At 41.4% G+C, this 18,779-nt stretch overlaps 1 protein-coding gene across 1 annotated transcript in view; it reads right to left on the bottom strand.

Moving 5' to 3' along the window:
* Positions 1-6,315, bottom strand: part of SLC28A3 (solute carrier family 28 member 3) — a 57,717-nt gene extending 51,402 nt beyond the window's left edge. The window contains exon 1 of the mRNA XM_059926319.1: positions 6,238-6,315. Within this exon, the coding sequence (XP_059782302.1) occupies positions 6,238-6,315 (78 nt within the window). The remainder of the gene's footprint in view (positions 1-6,237) is intronic.
* Between the last annotated feature and the right edge of the window lie 12,464 nt (positions 6,316-18,779).

Raw genomic sequence — 18,779 nt, 5'->3', positions numbered from 1 at the left:
CCATCTATGTTGCTACAAATGGCATTATTTCCTTCTTTTTTATGGCTGAGTAATATTCCATTGTATATATGTACCACATCTTTTTTACCATTCATCTGGTGATGGACATTTAGACTGCTTCCCTGTCTTGCTATTGTAAATAGTGCTGCTGTGAACATAGAGGTACATGTATCTTTCTGAATTACACTTATTTCCAGATATACACCCAGGAGTGGGATTGCAGGATCATATGGCAACTCTGTTGTCATGTATTTTCTGTGTCTTAATTTACTTGTGGGGAAAAAAAAGCATCTAGATAGCTCTAGCCAAGCTTGTCCTGAGCTATGTGTAAACATACTCAGTTATCTGAGTGTGATTCATGCTGACCTCCCTGATAATGTGTTGAAGAAACAGTACTCTTCCAACCTCAGAACTTATATATTCAAAGAATCTGGGTTCAAAGTCTATGCCAACATTCCAACACTTATATGACCTCCCAAATGTTGAGCTCCATTTAACAATCTCTGCAAACCTGACTGGCTCACCAGGTGAATCATGGAGTGAGCCGGCCTTCCTCGGTGTATGTGTAGAGTAGAGGCACAATTCCAGCCTAGGGCTGTCTCAGGATGTTCATAAGTGGGTCCTACCCAACTGATGTCAGAGCAAGGATGGGCCGTGTACCTCTAATGGCCACTCATGGCAAGATCAGTGTTTACTTGTGGGCAGGAGGACACTTGTGCTGGGATTCTAAGGGACACCCTTCAGGAAAGGGGTTCGTTCAAAAACTTGCCTGGATTTTCACCCTTAGAAGTTCTGAGTTTTATCCCACCTCTCCTGCTGTCAATTTTCATCTCTTCCTTTTCTCTGGATCCTTTCCCCTTCTTTGAGTGTGAAGAAAAAATCTTTCAGTTGCCCTATTCTGAAAAAACTTACCCCAAAGATAGACTCTTGGAATGTGCGGTATTTGTCAAGTGAAGAAAAGATTTTCTTTTTAAAAAGTGATGGTGAAATAATTGAATGTGCATGTAGAAACACAGAAAACTTGACTCTCATCTTACACTATACATAAAAATCAGTTTCAGAGGGACTAGAGGCCTCAATGTAGAAAGCAAGAACAAGCTTATAGAAAATATGAGAGAGTATCTTCATGATCTTGCAGGGTAGAAAGTGATTTCTTAAACAGAATATATAAAACAAACACCTGATAAATGGGGCCGCAATATAATTAACTTTTGTTTATCAAAATGTTGAAGAGCGAAAGACAGCTTCAGAGTGATAGAAGACTTTCATTTTGAAAGAGAACTCTTTCAAATCAATAGGGAAAAGACAAAATCCAGTAGAGAAAACAGACAAGAGACTTGAGCAAGTATTTCATAAAGTAGGCATCTAATGGCCAATAACACAGGATAATTAAAATCAAACCTCCCTAATATATGACTATTGAACAGAATCACTGAAATTAACAAACCCGATAAATGTTGGTGAGGTTATGGAGTAATAGGAACTCACACTCTGCGGATGGGAGTATAAACTAGTAAAACCACTTAGGAAACCAGTCTGGCATTATTATCAAAGTTGAAAGTGTATATGTATTCCCAATGACCTAGTGATTCCACTCCTAAGTATAACCCCAAAATAAAAGTGTTATTCACCAGGAGACACGTACAAGAATATTCATAGCTGCCTTTGTTATTTTGAAGTTCCCCAAAGCTCCAAACTTAACGAGGCAAAGTCCACTGAGAGTAAAATAGATAAATTGTGTAGTGTTGGCGGAGAATACTGTGTATCAAGGAAATTGGATGAACTCTGGTTACACACAATACTATGGCTGAATCTTAGAAATATAAAACTGAGCAAAAGAAGCCAGATACAAAATGATTCATCTTACCTAATTCCATATAAATGTTTTAAAAGAAGCAAATAATTTTTCTTGAAATTTTCTATTTATATAAAGTTCAAAAACAGGCAAAGGCAGTGTTTAAGGATTCATAATTAGAAGTTAAGGCATAAGGCAAAACGGGGAAGTAATTACCACAAAGATGGGAACCTCGTTATCCCTGAGGGAGGGGGGCAGTTGAACAGAATGTGCAGGGCAGGGGTGTCCGAGCTGAGGGATGGCAACGTCCTATTTCTTGACCTGGGTGGCACTTTATAATATGTTGTCTATTTGGTTTTATGTGTTTTTCTGCATGTGATAATTTACAATGATAAGAAAAACCCTGCCTACAATTTCCATCTTGCCTCTCCCGAGCCGGTCCCTCTTCTCTCCTCTCCTCTCTGCCAGAGGAATGTCCTTTCTGTCCTCATTTTCTCCAGTCTCTTAACTCCCACTTATAACACAGACTGTCCCGGCCCTCAGCCCCGGTCACCAGTAATATCCTAATTAGCGAATCAGATGAATGTTTCTCCTCCATTCTGTGGAGGGGGGGGGGGGTCTTTGCTGTTCACCTTGTGGTTCTCTTTCCCCTCTGCTTCCCCAGACCTTCCCTCCTCTGGTTCTGTCCTCTCTGTCCCTCTGGCTTCTCTGTTTCATCCTCTGACTTCTCTGACTTTGCTGCTCCTGAAACACTGGTGCTTCCCAGGTTTCCCTCCCCGTGGTCTTGTCCACACCCTGGCCACCTGTGTGCTAACAGCCCCCAAACGTATAATGTCCCCTTCCAGCCTCCAGGTGCAGGTGCGCCTAAAGCTTCCTGCTCCATCTCCATCTGTATCTGGATGTTCGACATCATCTTAATTTCAACCAGCAGCCTCAAAATGAAGTCATTCTTTTCCTTGCTCCAACCTGATTCCTAGATTTCCTATCTACGTAAAGGGAATCACTTCCAAGTGGATATCTCAAGCTAGGAATGCGGACTTTAACCTGTCCTGGCACCAAGAGCTACTGTTACTATGTTCACACTGTGCTAGGCACTTGCTACGGTCTGAATGTTTGTGTCCACACACCACGCCCCCCCCCCCCCCCCCCCCCGCCAAATTCCTGTTTTGAAAATGTCATGCCCCGCATGGTGTATTAGGAGGTGGGGCCTTTGGGAGGTGATTAGGTCATGGGGGAAGGGCCTTCATGAATGGGTTTAGTGCCTTTATAAAAAAGACCCCAGAGGGACTTCCCTGGTGGTCCAGTGGTTAGGACTCCATGCTTTCACTGCTGAGGGCACGGGTTTAATTCCTGGTCGGGGAACTAAGATCCAAAGCTGTGCAGTGCGACCAAACAAACAAACAGAAGCCCAGAGAGCTCCCTTGCATTTTTGGCCATGTGAGGACGGGGCCCTCACCAGACATAGAATTTGCTGATGCCGTGATCTTGGACCTCCCAGCCTCCAGAACTGTGAGAAATATGTTTCTGTTTATAAGCCACCCAGTCTGAGATATTTTGTTACAGCAGCCTGAGTGAACTAAGACAGCATTTTAAAAAACATATATTACTTATATTTTTCGCATATATTACAGAGGAGGACGTGGAAGTATTCGCAGGCAGAGCAGCTCTGACTCCTCGCCCTGACTTCTGCCCAGTTCCACTGCAGCGACCTCTTATGAGCACAAGTATTTCCCCCCAGCGTCAGTTTCCACCGCCTCTAACCTACTTCTGATCATCACGCTAACCTCCTAACTGGTGTCCCAACCACACACAAATCTCTTTCCATTTTTTGTCCATCTTTAACAGGGCTAGTAGAGTACTTTAATGATTTGATAGTGTAGATTTTTTTTTTTTGGCTGCACTGAGTGGCTTGCGGGATCTTAGTTCCCCGACCAGGGATTGAAGCTGGGCCCCCAGCAGTGAAAGTGTGGAGTCCTAACCACTGGACCGCCAGGGAATTCCCTAGAGTGTAGATTTTGATTGCTTCCTTCTCAAATGCCTAGACCACGTGATCTGACGCCAGCCTGCCCCCTTTCCCTACTCCCCAGCCCCAGCTTTGCATCTTCTCTACCCCAAGCACACAGGCTCTTTCAGGCCCCTGGGCCTGGGTACAGACAGTTCTCTTTATTTGTGATGCTCTGCTGATGCCCCTCCCTGTTCAACTGGGAAATCCCTGCCCAGCCTTAAGCCCTAACTGATGTTCTCCGAACATCTGTGATGCAAGATTAGCATATTATTCCTTCTTGAACTCGTCTCCCTCTCTAGCAGTGGCCACATCCAGGGGGCAGTTAACAGTCTTGCTGAGTAGATACGTGTCTCTGGAAATTCTTGTTGAAGGAGGAGCACTGGACGAATAACCTGGTCAGCGGTTGTTGGTGCTGGTGTGTGGTACTCTGCTGGGTTTGAGAGGCACGGCTCTGCACCCTGAGGCCTGGAGATGCTCTGCTGTGGGAGGAGAGTGTGAGGGATAGAAAACAGGGCGGCTTTCGGGGGCTGTGTGTCTTGCTCACTGACCACGGGCAGCCAGCTGCTGGCAACAGGCACCCTTCTCCATTGCAGATGCCTTTCTCTTGCTGCCATATTCACTTTGACCCTTTATCCCATTCCATCCCTTCCATTCTTTTGAATCAGAAAAGTCTCCCTGCTTTATGCTTTTTTTCTCACTTATGATGGCGATCAGGATATGCCACCCCAAATATGCCACTTTGGCTTAAATATGCCATACTTAAGCGGATAGAGGAAGAGCCGAGAGCTCTTTCTGTGTCTGCCTTTTCTCATTTGCCTTCAGTTCAAAATAATTCTTAGAAGATATCTCTGCTCTTCCTCTATCTGCTTAAAAACAGGGCATAACTTTCCCTCGTGCGAGTGTTGCCCTCTCCCATAACAGACAGAGAACAGCCATTGTCACTGGAGACAGAGATGGCGAGGAGATACCTCATGGTCAAACCTCATCTTCCAGTAGTTACCTCCATATATTTCCTCATCACTTTCCCACAATTTATTGGCCCTAAGAGACCAAGCACTCTTTCCTTTGTCTACTCACTTCTCCACAGTTTATCTCCTTTTTAAAATAGTATATAAGCCTCTGAGTCGTACTGCTTCTTTGGGATGTTCCCTTCTTTTCTGTGAAGCCTTCTTCTCTGTGACTTTTATGTGTACAAAAAATTAAAAATATTAATTAATATTTTTATTAATATGCCTTTGCTCCTGTTTATCTGCCATTTGTCAGTTTAATTCACAGACCTCAGGAACTGAACATTAGCGGGTAGAGGGAAAGATTTTTTCCTCCCCTACACTTATCATCTATGAGATGAGCATGACTGTGACACATGCACAGACAACTAAACCGAAGATCAAGGAAGTTACAATAACTTGTGAGTAGAAGACTCAGGACTTGAGTCAAAGCCTTTTTACCTTCCTTGTTCCTTCCTTTGTTAGTGCCTAAACATTTGTTTTGCCTGTTTATTGAAGCTGAAGCCCAAGGGATTGCTGACACCTGCTCACGTGAGCTTCCCATGTTAAGTGTCAGGTTAGGAAAAGAAGTATACTTGGGTACAGCCCTGAAAAATCCCCATCCCAGACCCAGTCAGAAAAAAGCCTGGTGATTTATGGTGACAGGACTTCTGTGGCACCTAGCCCTGGGCTAAGCAATGTTAGTCACTCAGTGAGTTTTGGATGATGACATGAGATGATTTGGGTACCTGACCCCCGCAGCAGGGCAGGTACCCAGGCCACCATCTGACAGGGGCTCTGAGACCTGGTTTAAGAGAAAGGGACCCTGAGGTGCTAACTACATCCAGGATCTGGATTCTTCCCCATTCTTCCCCTCTCACCAGTTCTTTGGGAGAATGTCTGTAGGTAAATACTATATCTGTGGACTTCTCTGGTGGCGCAGTGGTTAAGAATCCGCTTGCCAATGCAGGGGACATGAGTTCGAGCCCTGGTCCGGGAAGATCCCACATGCCATGGAGCAACTAAACCCGTGCGCCACAACTACTGAACCTGCACTCTAGAGCCCATGCTCTGCAACAAGAGAAGCCAACGTAAGGAGAAGCCTGCGCACCGCAATGAAGACCCAACGCAGCCAAAAATAAATAAATAAATACATTAAAACAAAACAAAACAAAACTATATCTGTGCCGTCTGAGCCCTAAACACAAGTAGGAGAGGATAATCTTGTCTTTATGTGGCAGGGACAAAAACAGTTTCGGTTAAGAGACTTTTCAGGTTTGTCAACCTGAGAAGAACCCAAGAAGGAAAAATAAAAGGCTTAAAGAGTGCCATTAAAAATCTTATTGCGTTCCAATAATCCCTCTGCTGTAGTTAAGGAACTTGCCAGAAAGGCAAGGAAAGAGCATTACTTCCATTTACTTGGTCTTAAACAGGATGAAAGGTCTGCTCACCTGAAAGCCAGTGTTGCTGCAGCCCTCGGCTGTGAGGACTGCCGTCCTCTGCAGCTCCAGAGAGTTTTTGCTGCTCATGGATTTGGCTGGGCTCCGAATTCTTTTCAGACGTTTGGGCTGGAGATCCCCTGTACCTGTGAAATAGAACACCGCCTCTGCTGAGGTCAGGATGCCACCTGCTATTGTAGGAACCTGGCCACTGCTTCAGTTTGGAAACTTCGATCAAAGTCTCCTGGTTGGGGTGAGGCAGGAGTGGCAAGGGGCGGGGTGGGCACTTCCAGATCAGGTCCACCTACTTCATTAATCCTTCTCATTATCCTCATTCCTGAGGACCCATTTTCACTCCGGGAAGAAGACTCCTGTGCTGCTCAAAACAGAAAAGGACATTTTCTCTACAGTCTTGAGGGAAAGAATCTGTTTCCTGTGCTGGTGCTGGGCACTGGGAGTGGTTGGTGGCAGAGAACATAAGGACTGGCTGCTACCAAGTGACCAGGATTCTGTGCTAGGTCCCTGCTTGGGACATTATATATAGTGGTCTCGGTTTCTCTTCGGAACACGGGAAAACTGCGGTGTCCCTGAACATCACCTCAGTTAACACCTCAGAGTAACAGAAACTGACGGTTTGCCCAGGGCCATTTGGCCAGTAAAGGGTCAGTGAGAAGTCAAATTCAGGTCTGGTGGATTCCAAAGCCTTTTTTTTTGTTGTTGTTGTCCAAGGGTCAACTTTATTTGTATTTTTTTTCTTTTTTTTTTTTAACATCTTTATTGAAGTATAATTGCTTTACAATGGTGTGTTAGTTTCTGCTTTAAAACAAAGTGAATCAGTTATACATATACATATGTTCCCATATCTCTTCCCTCTTGCGTCTCCCTCCCTCCCACCCTCCCTATCCCACCCCTCTAGGTGGTCACAAAGCACCGAGCTGATCCCCCTGTGCTATGCGGCTGCTTCCCACTAGCTATCTATTTTACATTTGGTAGTGTATATATGTCGATGACACTCTCTCACCCTGTCACATCTCACCCCTCCCCCTCCCCATATCCTCAAGTCCATTCTCTAGTAGGTCTGTGTCTTTATTCCCATCTTGCCACTAGGTTCTTCATGGTCTTTTTTTTTTTTTTTTTCCTTAGATTCCATATATATGTGTTAGCATACTGTATTTGTTTTTCTCTTTCTGACTTACTTCACTCTGTATGACAGACTCTAACTCCATCCACCTCATTACAAATACCTCCATTTCATTTCTTTTTATGGCTGAGTAATATTCCATTGTATATATGTGCCACATCTTCTTTATCCATTCATCTGATGATGGACACTTTGGTTGCTTCCATGTCCTGGCTATTGTAAATAGAGCTGCAATGAACATTTTGGTACATGACTCTTTTTGAATTATGGTTTTCTCAGGGTATATGCCCAGTAGTGGGATTGCTGGGTCATATGGTAGTTCTATTTGTAGTTTTTTAAGGAAACTCCATACTGTTCTCCATAGTGGCTGTATCAATTTACATTCCCACCAACAGTGCAAGAGTGTTCCCTTTTCTCCACACCCTCTCCAGCATTTATTGTTTCTAGATTTTTTGATGATGGCCATTCTGACTGGTGTGAGATGATACCTCATTGTAGTTTTGAGTTGCATTTCTCTAATGATTAAGGATGTTGAGCATTCTTTCACATGTCTGTTGTCCATCTGTATATCTTCTTTGGAGAAATGTCTATTTAGGTCTTCTGCCCATTTTTGGATTGGGTTGTTTGTTTTTTTGTTATTGAGCTGCATGAGCTGCTTGTAAATCTTGGAGATTAATCCTTTGTCAGTTGCTTCATTTGCAAATATATTCTCCCATTCTGAGGGTTGTCTTTTGGTCTTGTTTATGGTTTCCTTTGCTGTGCAAAAGCTTTTAAGTTTCATTAGGTCCCATTTGTTTATTTGTATTTTTATTTCCATTTTTCTAGGAGGTGGGTCAAAAAGGATCTTGCTGCGATTTATGTCATAGAGTGTTCTGCCTATGTTTTCCTCTAAGAGTTTGATAGTGTATGGCCTTACATTTAGGTCTTTAATCCATTTTGAGTTTATTTTTGTGTATGGTGTCAGGGAGTGTTCTAACTTCATACTTTTACATGTACCTGTCCAATTTTCCCAGCACCACTTATTGAAGAGACTGTCTTTTCTCCACTGTATGTGCTTGCCTCCTTTATCAAAGATAAGGTGACCATATGTGCGTGGGTTTATCTCTGGGCTTTCTATCCTGTTCCATTGATCTATATTTCTGTTTTTGTGCCAGTAACAAACTGTCTTGATTACTGTAGCTTTGTAATATAGTCTGAAGTCAGGGAGCCTGATTCCTCCAGCTCCATTTTTCATTCTCAAGATTGCTTTGGCTATTCGGGGTCTTTTGTGTCTCCATACAAATTGTGAAATTTTTTGTTCTAGTTCTGTGAAAAATGCCAGTGGTAGTTTGATAGGGATTGCATTGAATCTGTAGATTGCTTTGGGTAGTAGAGTCATTTTCACAATATTGATTCTTCCAATCCAAGAACATGGTATATCTCTCCATCTGTTGGTATCATCTTTAATTTCTTTCATCAGTGTCCTATAATTTTCTGCATACAGGTCTTTTGTCTCCTTAGGTAGGTTTATTCCTAGATATTTTATTCTTTTTGTTGCAATGGTAAACGGGAGTGTTTTCTTAATTTCACTTTCAGATTTTTCATCATTAGTATATAGGAATGCAAGAGATTTCTGTGCATTAATTTTGTATCCTGCAGTGTTACCAAATTCATTGATTAGCTCTAGTAGTTTTCTGGTGGCAGTTTTAGGATTCTCTATGTATAGTATCATGTCATCTGCAAACAGTGACATCTTTACTTCTTCTTTTCCGATTTGGATTCCTTTTATTTCTTTTTCTTCTCTGATTGCTGTGGCAAACACTTCCAAAACTATGTTGAATAATAGTGGTGAGAGTGGGCAACCTTGTCTTGTTCCTGATCTTAGTGGAAATGGTTTCAATTTTTCACCATTGAGGACAATGTTGGCTGTGGGTTTGTCATATATGGCCTTTATTATGTTGAGGAAAGTTCTCTCTATGTCTACTTTCTGCAGGGCTTTTATCACAAATGGGTGTTGAATTTTGTTGAAAGCTTTCTCTGCATCTATTGAGATGATCATTTGGTTTTTCTCCTTCAATTTGTTAATATGGTGTATCACGTTGATTGATTTGCGTATATTGAAGAATCCTTGCATTCCTGGAATAAACCCCACTTGATCATGGTGTATAATCCTTTTAATGTGCTGTTGGATTCTGTTTGCTAGTATTTTGTTGAGGATTTTTGCATCTATGTTCATCAGTGATATTGGCCTGTAGTTTTCTTTCTTTGTGACATCTTTGTCTGGTTTTGGTATCAGGGTGATGGTGGCCTCATAGAATGAGTTTGGGAGTGTTCCTCCCTCTGCAATATTTTGGAAGAGTTTGAGAAGGATAGGTGTTAGCTCTTCTCTAAATGTTTGATAGAATTCGCCTGTGAAGCCCTCTGGTCCTGGGCTTTTGTTTGTTGGAAGGTTTTTAATCACAGTTTCAATTTCAGTGCTTGTGCTTGGTCTGTTTATATTTTCTATTTCTTCCTGGTTCAGTCTCGGCAGTTTGTGCATTTCTAAGAATCTGTCCATTTCTTCCAGGTTGTCCATTTTATTGGCATAGAGTTGCTTGTAGTAATCTCTCACGATCTTTTGTATTTCTGCAGTGTCAGTGGTTACTTCTCCTTTTTCATTTCTAATTCTATTGATCTGAGTCTTCTCCCTTTTTCTCTTGATGAGTCTGGCTAATGGTTTATCAATTTTGTTTATCTTCTCGAAGAACCAGCTTTTAGTTTCATTGATTTTTGCTATTGTTTCCTTCATTTCTTTTTCATTTATTTCTGATCTGATCTTTATGATTTCTTTCCTTCTGCTAGCTTTGGGGTTTTTTTGCTCTTCTTTCTCTAATTGCTTTAGGTGCAAGGTTAGGTTGTTTATTCGAGATGTTTCCTGTTTCTTGATGTAGGCTTGTATTGCTATAAACTTCCCTCTTAGAACTGCTTTTGCTGCATCCCATAGGTTTTGGGTCGTCGTGTCTCCATTATAATTTGTTTCTAGGTATTTTTTGATTTCCCCTTTGATTTCTTCAGTGATCACTTCGTTATTAAGTAGTGTATTGTGTAGCCTCCATGTGTTTGTATTTTTTACAGATCTTTTCCTGTAATTGATATCTAGTCTCATAGCCTTGTGGTAGGAAAAGATACTTGATACGATTTCAATTTTCTTAAATTTACCAAGGCTTGATTTGTGACCCAAGATATGATCTATCCTGGAGAATGTTCCATGAGCACTTGAGAAAAATGTGTATTCTGTTGTTTTTGGGTGGAATGTCCTATAAATATCAATTAAGTCCTTCTTGTTTAATGTATCATTTAAAGCTTGTGTCATTTAAAGCTTGTGTTTCCTTATTTATTTTCATTTTGGATGATCTGTCCATTGGTGAAAGTGGGGTGTTAAAGTCCCCTACTATGATTGTGTTACTGTCGATTTCCCCTTTTTTGGCTGTTAGTATTTGCCTTATGTATTGAGGTGCTCCTATGTTGGGTGCATAAATATTTACGATCGTTATACCTTCCTCTTGGATCGATCCCTTGATCATTATATAGTGTCCTTCTTTGTCTCTTGTAATAGTCTTTATTTTAAAGTCTATTTTGTCTGATATGAGAATTGCTACTCCAGCTTTCTTTTGATTTCCATTTGCATGGAATATCTTTTTCCATCCCCTCACTTTCAGTCTGTATGTGTCTCTAGGTCTGAAGTGGGTCTCTTGTAGACAGCATATATATGGGTCTTGTTTTTGTATCCATTCAGCCAGTCTGTGTCTTTTGGTGGAAGCATTTAATCCATTTACATTTAAGATAATTTTTTTTTTTTAAATCAGCTTTATTTATTTATTTATTTATTTATTTATTTATTTATTTATATTTTTTGGCTGTGTTGGGTCTTCGGTTCGTGCGAGGGCTTTCTCCAGTTGCGGCAAGCGGGGGCCACTCTTCATCGCGGTGCGGGGACCGCTCTTCATCGCGGTGCGCGGGCCGCTCTTCATCGCGGTGCATGGGCCTTTCACTATCGCGGCCCCTCCCGTTGCGGGGCACAGGCTCCAGACGCGCAGGCTCAGTAGTTGTGGCTCACGGGCCCAGCCACTCCGTGGCATGTGGGATCTTCCCAGACCAGGGCTCGAACCCGTGTCCCCTGCATTAGCAGGCAGATTCTCAACCACTGCGCCACCAGGGAAGCCCAAGGTAATTATTGATATGTATGTTCCTATTCCCATTTTTTTAAATGTTTTGGGTTTGTTATTGTAGGTGTTTTCCTTCTCTTGTGTTTCTTGCCTAGAGAAGTTCCTTTAGCATTTGTTGTAAAGCTGGTTTGGTGGTGCTGAACTCTCTCAGCTTTTGCTTGTCTGTAAAGGTTTTAATTTCTCCATCAAATCTGAATGAGATCCTTGCTGGGTAGAGTAACCTTGGTTGTAGGTTTTTCTCCTTCATGACTTTAAGTATATCCTGCCACTCCCTTCTGGCTTGCAGAGTTTCTGCTGAAAGATCAGCTGTTAACCTTATGGGGGTTCCCTTGTGTGTTATTTGTTGTTTTTCCCTTGCTGCTTTTAATATGTTTTCTTTATATTTAATTTTTGATAGTTTGATTAATATGTGTCTTGGCGTGTTTCTCCTTGGATTTATCCGGTATGGGACTCTCTGTGCTTCCAGGACTTGATTAACTATTTCCTTTCCCATATTAGGGAAGTTTTCAACTATAATCTCTTCAAATATTTTCTCAGTCCCTTTCTTTTTCTCTTCTTCTTCTGGGACCCCTATAATTCGAATGTTGGTGCATTTAATGTTGTCCCAGAGGTCTCTGAGACTGTCCTCAGTTCTTTTCATTCTTTTTTCTTTATTCTGCTCTGCAGTAGTTATTTCCACTATTTTATCTTCCAGGTCACTTATCCGTTCTTCTGCCTCAGTTATTCTGCTATTGATCCCATCTAGAGTATTTTTAATTTCATTTATTGTGTTTTTCATTGTTGCTTGGTTCCTCTTTAGTTCTTCTACATCCTTGTTAAATGTTTCTTGCATTTTGTCTATTCTATTTCCAAGATTTTGGATCATCTTTACTATCATTATTCTGAATTCTTTTTCAGGTAGACTGCCTATTTCCTCTTCATTTGTTAGGTCTGGTGTGTTTTGACCCTGCTCCTTCACCTGCTGTGTGTTTTTTTGTCTTCTCATTTTGCTTATCTTACTGTGTTTGGGGTCTCCTTTTCACAGGCTGCAGGTTCGTAGTTCCCGTTGTTTTTGGTATCTGTCCCCAGTGGCTAAGGTTGGTTCAGTGGGTTGTGTAGGCTTCCTGGTGGAGGGGAGTAGTGCCTGTGTTCTGGTGGATGAGGTTGGATCTTGTCTTTCTGGTGGGCACGTCCACGTCTGGTGGTGTGTTTTGGGGTGTCTGTGGCCTTATTATGATTTTAGGCAGCCTCTCTGCTAATGGATGGGGCTGTGTTCCTGTCTTGCTAGTTGTTTGTCATAGGGTGTCCAGCACTGTAGCTTGCTGGTCGTTGAGTGAAGCTGGGTCTTGATGTTGAGATGGAGAGCTCTAAGAGATTTTCGCCGTTTGGTATTATGTGGAGCTGGGAGGTCTCTTGTGGACCAGTGTCCTGAAGTTGGCTCTCCCACCTCAGAGGCACGGCCCTGATGCCTGGCTGGAGCACCAAGAGCCTTTCATCCACACAGAAGTACTTTCAAAGGAAATCGGGGCTGCAATTCTTCAAAGACTGCTCTCTGGGGATCACCAACAACCTGAGTCTAAAATAGACGCCTCTCACATGGGGCGGAGAAGTCACATTTCAGCTTGCTAACTTCTACTTGGGTAAACAGGTTTACAACTCATAGAACAAACCCTGGCTAAAATTAACTGCACCCGCGCAGCGGGCAGGAACTCGCTCCAAAGCCTTTTTACTACTGTCTGCAATCAAGGTTGCTTTTAAAAAATCCAACTCCTAGAAATGCAGAGATGTGGCAGGTAAATGAAAAGTGACCAACTTAATCAAAAGATTCTTTGCTTTATGAAATTATTAGCTGTAGGATTTTTTCAAAATAGCAATTTCCCCTAGTACATTTAAAAAGAACTCTCACATATCCATTAATTAGTATAATTGTGTGGCCTGTGTGGAAATGTGAAAAATGTTTATAAGTGAAAAACTAAAATTTATAAACTGAATACTGCATATAGTAGACAAAAGAATGGAAAGAAAACATCAAATATTACTAGTGGTTATTTCTGGGTTGTGGTTTTATGGGTGGTTGCTATTTTCTCTTTCATCCTTTGCTAGATTTTCTATAAAGAACGTGATTTACTATCATTATCATCATATTGAATATATATATATGTTAACATATATGTATTACATATAATATAATATATAATGTATATGTTAAGAGCTCACTGGACCCATACTGCCTGGGTTCAAATCCTGACTCTGCCACTTCCTACAGCAAACTACAGTTCAGCTCAAGAGCTAAACCCAGCCTGCTGCCTGTTTTTATGCAGCCCCAGAGCTAAGAATGGTTTCTAGTTTTTAAAATGGTTGAAAAAAATCAAAAGGATGAATATTTCATGACACAAGTAAACCCTATGAAATTCAAATTTCAGTGTCCATAAATGAAATTTTGTGGGAACACAAACACGCCCATTCATTTATGTATTGTCTATGGCTGCTCAAGACTCATCTAGTTTAAGGTTAGGGAGGATCCTTATTCTCCAGAGAAAAAGAAAAACCTTCATTCTCGTATTTATGGTTGTAATTGCAGAAACGTAACTCAAATGTCTGACGTTCTTGCAGATATTGTTATATGAACCTTTTAAAATGCAACAATCCTATGTTTTCTCTGCCCCTAGGCTACAGACGGTATGTTTGAAAAGATACAAGCATGTTTGAGAGCAGGTCATGGTGCAAGCAAGATCACACTACAGCGTTGATTAAAAGACACAGTGACCTGCCCATTTCATTCTCCGGCAATAACAGCTAACAGGAAAAATTGAGACCTAATTAGAGCAAATTGCACATACAACTTGGATGCTAAAATGCAAAAAAAGATGGTCATTTCCAGAGAAGTTTTAACTTAAAATGCTACCTATCTGAAACCTATGGTTAAGAGCTTTTAGAACTAATGAAAATTCCGACTTTCCTGGCAGCACAGGAACTAACTTGGTTCATGAGACTATCACTAGAAATGATGGTACCTTGGCAGAAGCGATGACTCATTTTGCCCAATTTGGAAATAGAAATTGTGACCAGAAAATCACCTTTCAACTTTCCAAGACTGCATATTAAATCATTCCCTAGTCATGCAGAATTGTTATTAGTAAGGAATAACTGAGCCAAGGCCTGAGAAACTGTCTCTTAACTCCTGTGTGTCTGAGCTATTTTCATTGCAGGGTCTCTCAAACTCAGTTTTAAACTTTGCAACCATTGCGTAGCAACCAAATCACTAGACTTTTTTTTTTTTAATTTTATTTATTTATTTATTTTTGGCTGCATTGGGTCTTTGCTGCTACACACGGGTTTTCTCTAGTTGCAGTGAGCGGGGGCTACTCTTTGTTGCGGTGCGTGGGCTTCTCATTGCGGTGGCTTCTCTTGCTGTGGAGCACGGGCTCTAGGCACGCGGGCTTCAGTAGTTGTGGCACGTGGACTCAGTAGTTGTGGCTTGTGGGCTCTAGAGTGCAGGCTCAGTAGTTGTGGCGCACGGGCTTAGTTGCTCCGTGGCATGTGGGATCTTCCCAGACCAGGGCTCGAACCCGTGTCCGCTGCATTGGCAGGCAGATTCTTAACCACTGTGCCACCAGGGAAGTCCTCACTAGACTTTTTAATCAAATGATTTCTATGTCCTATTCCATTCTCTAAGAGTTGGCTTTTAGACCAAAAACCCATGGGCTGTATATATACAAACCCATTAATGAAAAACAAAAACCTCCCCACCCCCTTCAAATTTATTAAAAATGTGAAAGTAAAAAAATTATAAATACATGACAGTAGGTCTTGCTTCATACATGTAGTTCTATAGTGAGGTCATTCTTTTCCTTTTGGTGACAGTGTTTCCAAAAAGAGTAAAATGAATTTTAAAAAATTGTCCCATGTTGAGAACAATGTATTATATGTTTCATGATTTTTTTCTCTGCTCCCACTGTCCTCCCTGGAAGGACATTTCACGTACTACAGAATAACATTTTTTAAATACAGCTTGAAGTAGTTTAATAAACCAAAAATGTAATCCTGGGATGGCTGCAAAGCTTAATCTGATTAACCAACTTGAATTTTTCAGATCATCCAAGAAAGAAAAAAAGTAATAATGTGTATTTGAAATAGAAAATACTTTGGGATGTTTTTCCAACAAAATCACCTTTGTAGTTAGATTTTGCTTTTCAACACCCCCACTATACAGTTGGTACTAGGAAAGGCCAGGCACAGCATCTGCTGCCTGGGTAATGGCACCTATGATTTAAGATTACTTGGTGTCTGTATCACTTTACTTAGAATCCTGGGAAAGATGATCTTGGCACATTGGTGGACCAATGAAACACTTGAGTCTCAGGGGACAAACTGACTCTTCCAAGAACATAGCTACTAAGTGGCAACGTTGTAATTTGAGCCCATGCCTCTGAAACCTGGTCCTGTCAAGAGCTAAGTTCTGAAAGGAAATAAAGCCCAAGGGAAGCACAACTGAGTTAATACCCCAAAGTATTCATTCTGTCAGTGGGGAAAGCAAACCATAACCAAGATAAATGCAAAAAGGTTAATAAAATGGAAAAACAATGAGGTTGTCAAGACAGCAGAGTTTAATCCATTTGTGTACTTCAAAATCCTCAAAAAATGTGCCAATGCACATTGAGGTGATTCTTAAGAAGGCCCAAGTGTTGACCTGTCATATTGATTCCACTGGAAGTGAATGCTTGGGCCTGCAACTATAGGAGGGCAGGGATGGTACTCATTGTAGTCTCTGTGCTTAGCATTGCTTAGAACAGATCAGGCTCAAGGCTGAATAGCTTGTCCATTGACCAAAGGGAGAAACTGGAAAATCCCTACCTTCCCAGGTATCCCAGGAATATGTGTGAGCTGTACAATGAACTGTGAGGGAGGCCAATTCCCACTGGCTGGCCCTCCCCAAGAACCAGGGCTGGGAGGAGGGCGAAGTGAACCTAAGGTGCACATTTTAAGGGGACACTCACTCTCAGTGTCATGCGGGCACAGGGTCAGGACCTGAGAGTGAGAGCCTTCTTAAATTTTGCACCCCAGGCACCTTGCCCAGCTCATCCTACTCCTGGCCCTGCCACGAGCAAGCCATGAGTCTGTTTTGGATGAGTATAAGGTAGCAGTTAAGCATGTAGGCTCTGGACTCAGTCTAGCTGCCAACCCAGGCTCTGCCTCTTACTAAAGCTAACTAGCTGGAACCTCAGGCAAGTTACTCACAGGTATCCTCTCTAAACGTCTGTTGTTACCTGCAAAACGAGGTTCATAGTTGTGCCTACCTTATAACAGGCCTGCTGGGTGGGTTTGATGCAGTACCACATGGTAAGTGCCTGGTGCTGTGTAGGAAGAACGCATACACTCAAGATTCCAGGGCAAACCTGCCAGCAGCTGCCCCAAAAGGCAACCTAGGGGAAACATTCTTTGTCCCTTTTCACAGATGAGAAAACAAGACACAGTTTGTGAGGGAATGGTGGGTAGTTTTGGATGGTCAGCTAAATAAGGCTGCTAGTGGAAAAAAAATATTGCAATCTCTGGAAAAGAGAAATACGAGAAAGAGAGAAATATGAGAAAGAGAAAACTCAAATATGTTTTCTTCACCATTTTGCTACCATGATGGCAAGAATCATGAATGGATGCTAAAGCTAGTGGCTGGCAGAATTTGATGAGAAGGACATTTACATGTCTCTTAGTGTCTCGCCACAAATTACATATTAATCAAAGAAAAAGAATACGAGAACTTTATAATGGTGAAAATTGGAAGACACCACCTTACCCAAACGGTCAGCAAAAATGGGGAAAAGTGACATTCTGTGCCTCTTGATAAGATGCACTGAGCAGGACACAACATCATTTCTGTGGTATTATTTTCCCAAATGTATAATCTGAGTCTAATCAGAAAGACATAAGGGCCAACTGAGGGATGTTTTACAAAATAACTGGCCTGTATTCCTCAAAATTGTTATGCTCATAAAAGACAAAGAAGCCAGAGGACCATTCCAGATTACAGAATACCAAAGATATTTGACAGATAAATGCAACACATCATCCTGGACCAAGGGAAAGGTTTGTTATAATGTATAGGACAATGTAGGGACAATTGACCAAATTTGAATTTTGGTCATAGTAATGTATCAATCTTAAATTTCCTCATCTTGATAATGATACTGTTGTTATGCAAGAGAATTTCCTCACGAAATAGACATTGGAGTATGTAGGAATAAAGGAGTATGATGTCTGTATTTATTCCCAAATGGTTCAGAAACAAAGCAGCATGTAAATGTATATGAGATGAGAGAAAATAAATAAAGCAAATGAGGCATTATGTTAATGGTGAATCTGATTAAATGATGAGAGTTTTTGTTATTCTTGAAAGTTTTCTATAAGTTTGAAATTATATGGAAGTAGAAAGATACAAAAAGACGTTTTGTGAATTATTCATATATGCAAATTATAAACTTAACCTCCTTGTCAGTTATGTGTGTGGGCAGGGAAATTGTTAATTTATATATATATATATATATATATATATATATATATATTCTCTTTTTATTTTGCACTGTAAAAAAGAACAACCAATAACATACTGCTTTTCTTCACATCCATATGGATTTTAAGAAATTGCCTTTTCTCCAGGAGAAATGGCTTATAGACAGAAAAAATAGTATCAAATTGTGAAATCTGCAAACCTCAGAAGTCAATATCTTGAAGACTACTCCCAGGGGCAGGGAAGAAAACAAGTGTCACAAGAGATGACACAGGCACATATAAGGAGAGCAAGCTGGGGAAATGACCGTTTTCAATGCCACTGACCCAGAATACACAGTAGTTACCATTTTCCTCCTGGCATCTCCTGCCACCAAGGTTGAGGAATAGAAGGATTGCAACAGGGCTGCCCTGCTCAGAAGCTGGTCTATAGCTGAGGTGAGCACTGGTTTCTCACTTGGTCTAATGAGGGCACTCTTAGTTTCAGCCTTCTCTTGTGAAATGGGTTTTATGTCCATGCAACACTCAGGATATTCCAATTAGAAGGTCTCATATCCCCCTTTGAGGAAGTAGAGCTGTGGGGCTGTGGCCAGCAGACAGAGCCAGGTGTCATCAGACCACTCAGCACCCACCCCCCAACCCCAGCCTGCCCACTCACTGCCCCAGAAACCCTAATTTATTTCTTTATTTCTTTATTTGACTGTGCCACGTGGCTTGCGGGATCTTAGTTCCTTGACCAGGATTGAACC

This window comes from Balaenoptera ricei, chromosome 6, assembly GCF_028023285.1.
Source record: "Balaenoptera ricei isolate mBalRic1 chromosome 6, mBalRic1.hap2, whole genome shotgun sequence".
Classification (NCBI taxonomy): domain Eukaryota; kingdom Metazoa; phylum Chordata; class Mammalia; order Artiodactyla; family Balaenopteridae; genus Balaenoptera; species Balaenoptera ricei.
The sequence above is the reverse complement of the archived record's forward strand: the minus strand, read 5'-3'. Positions and strand labels throughout refer to the sequence as shown.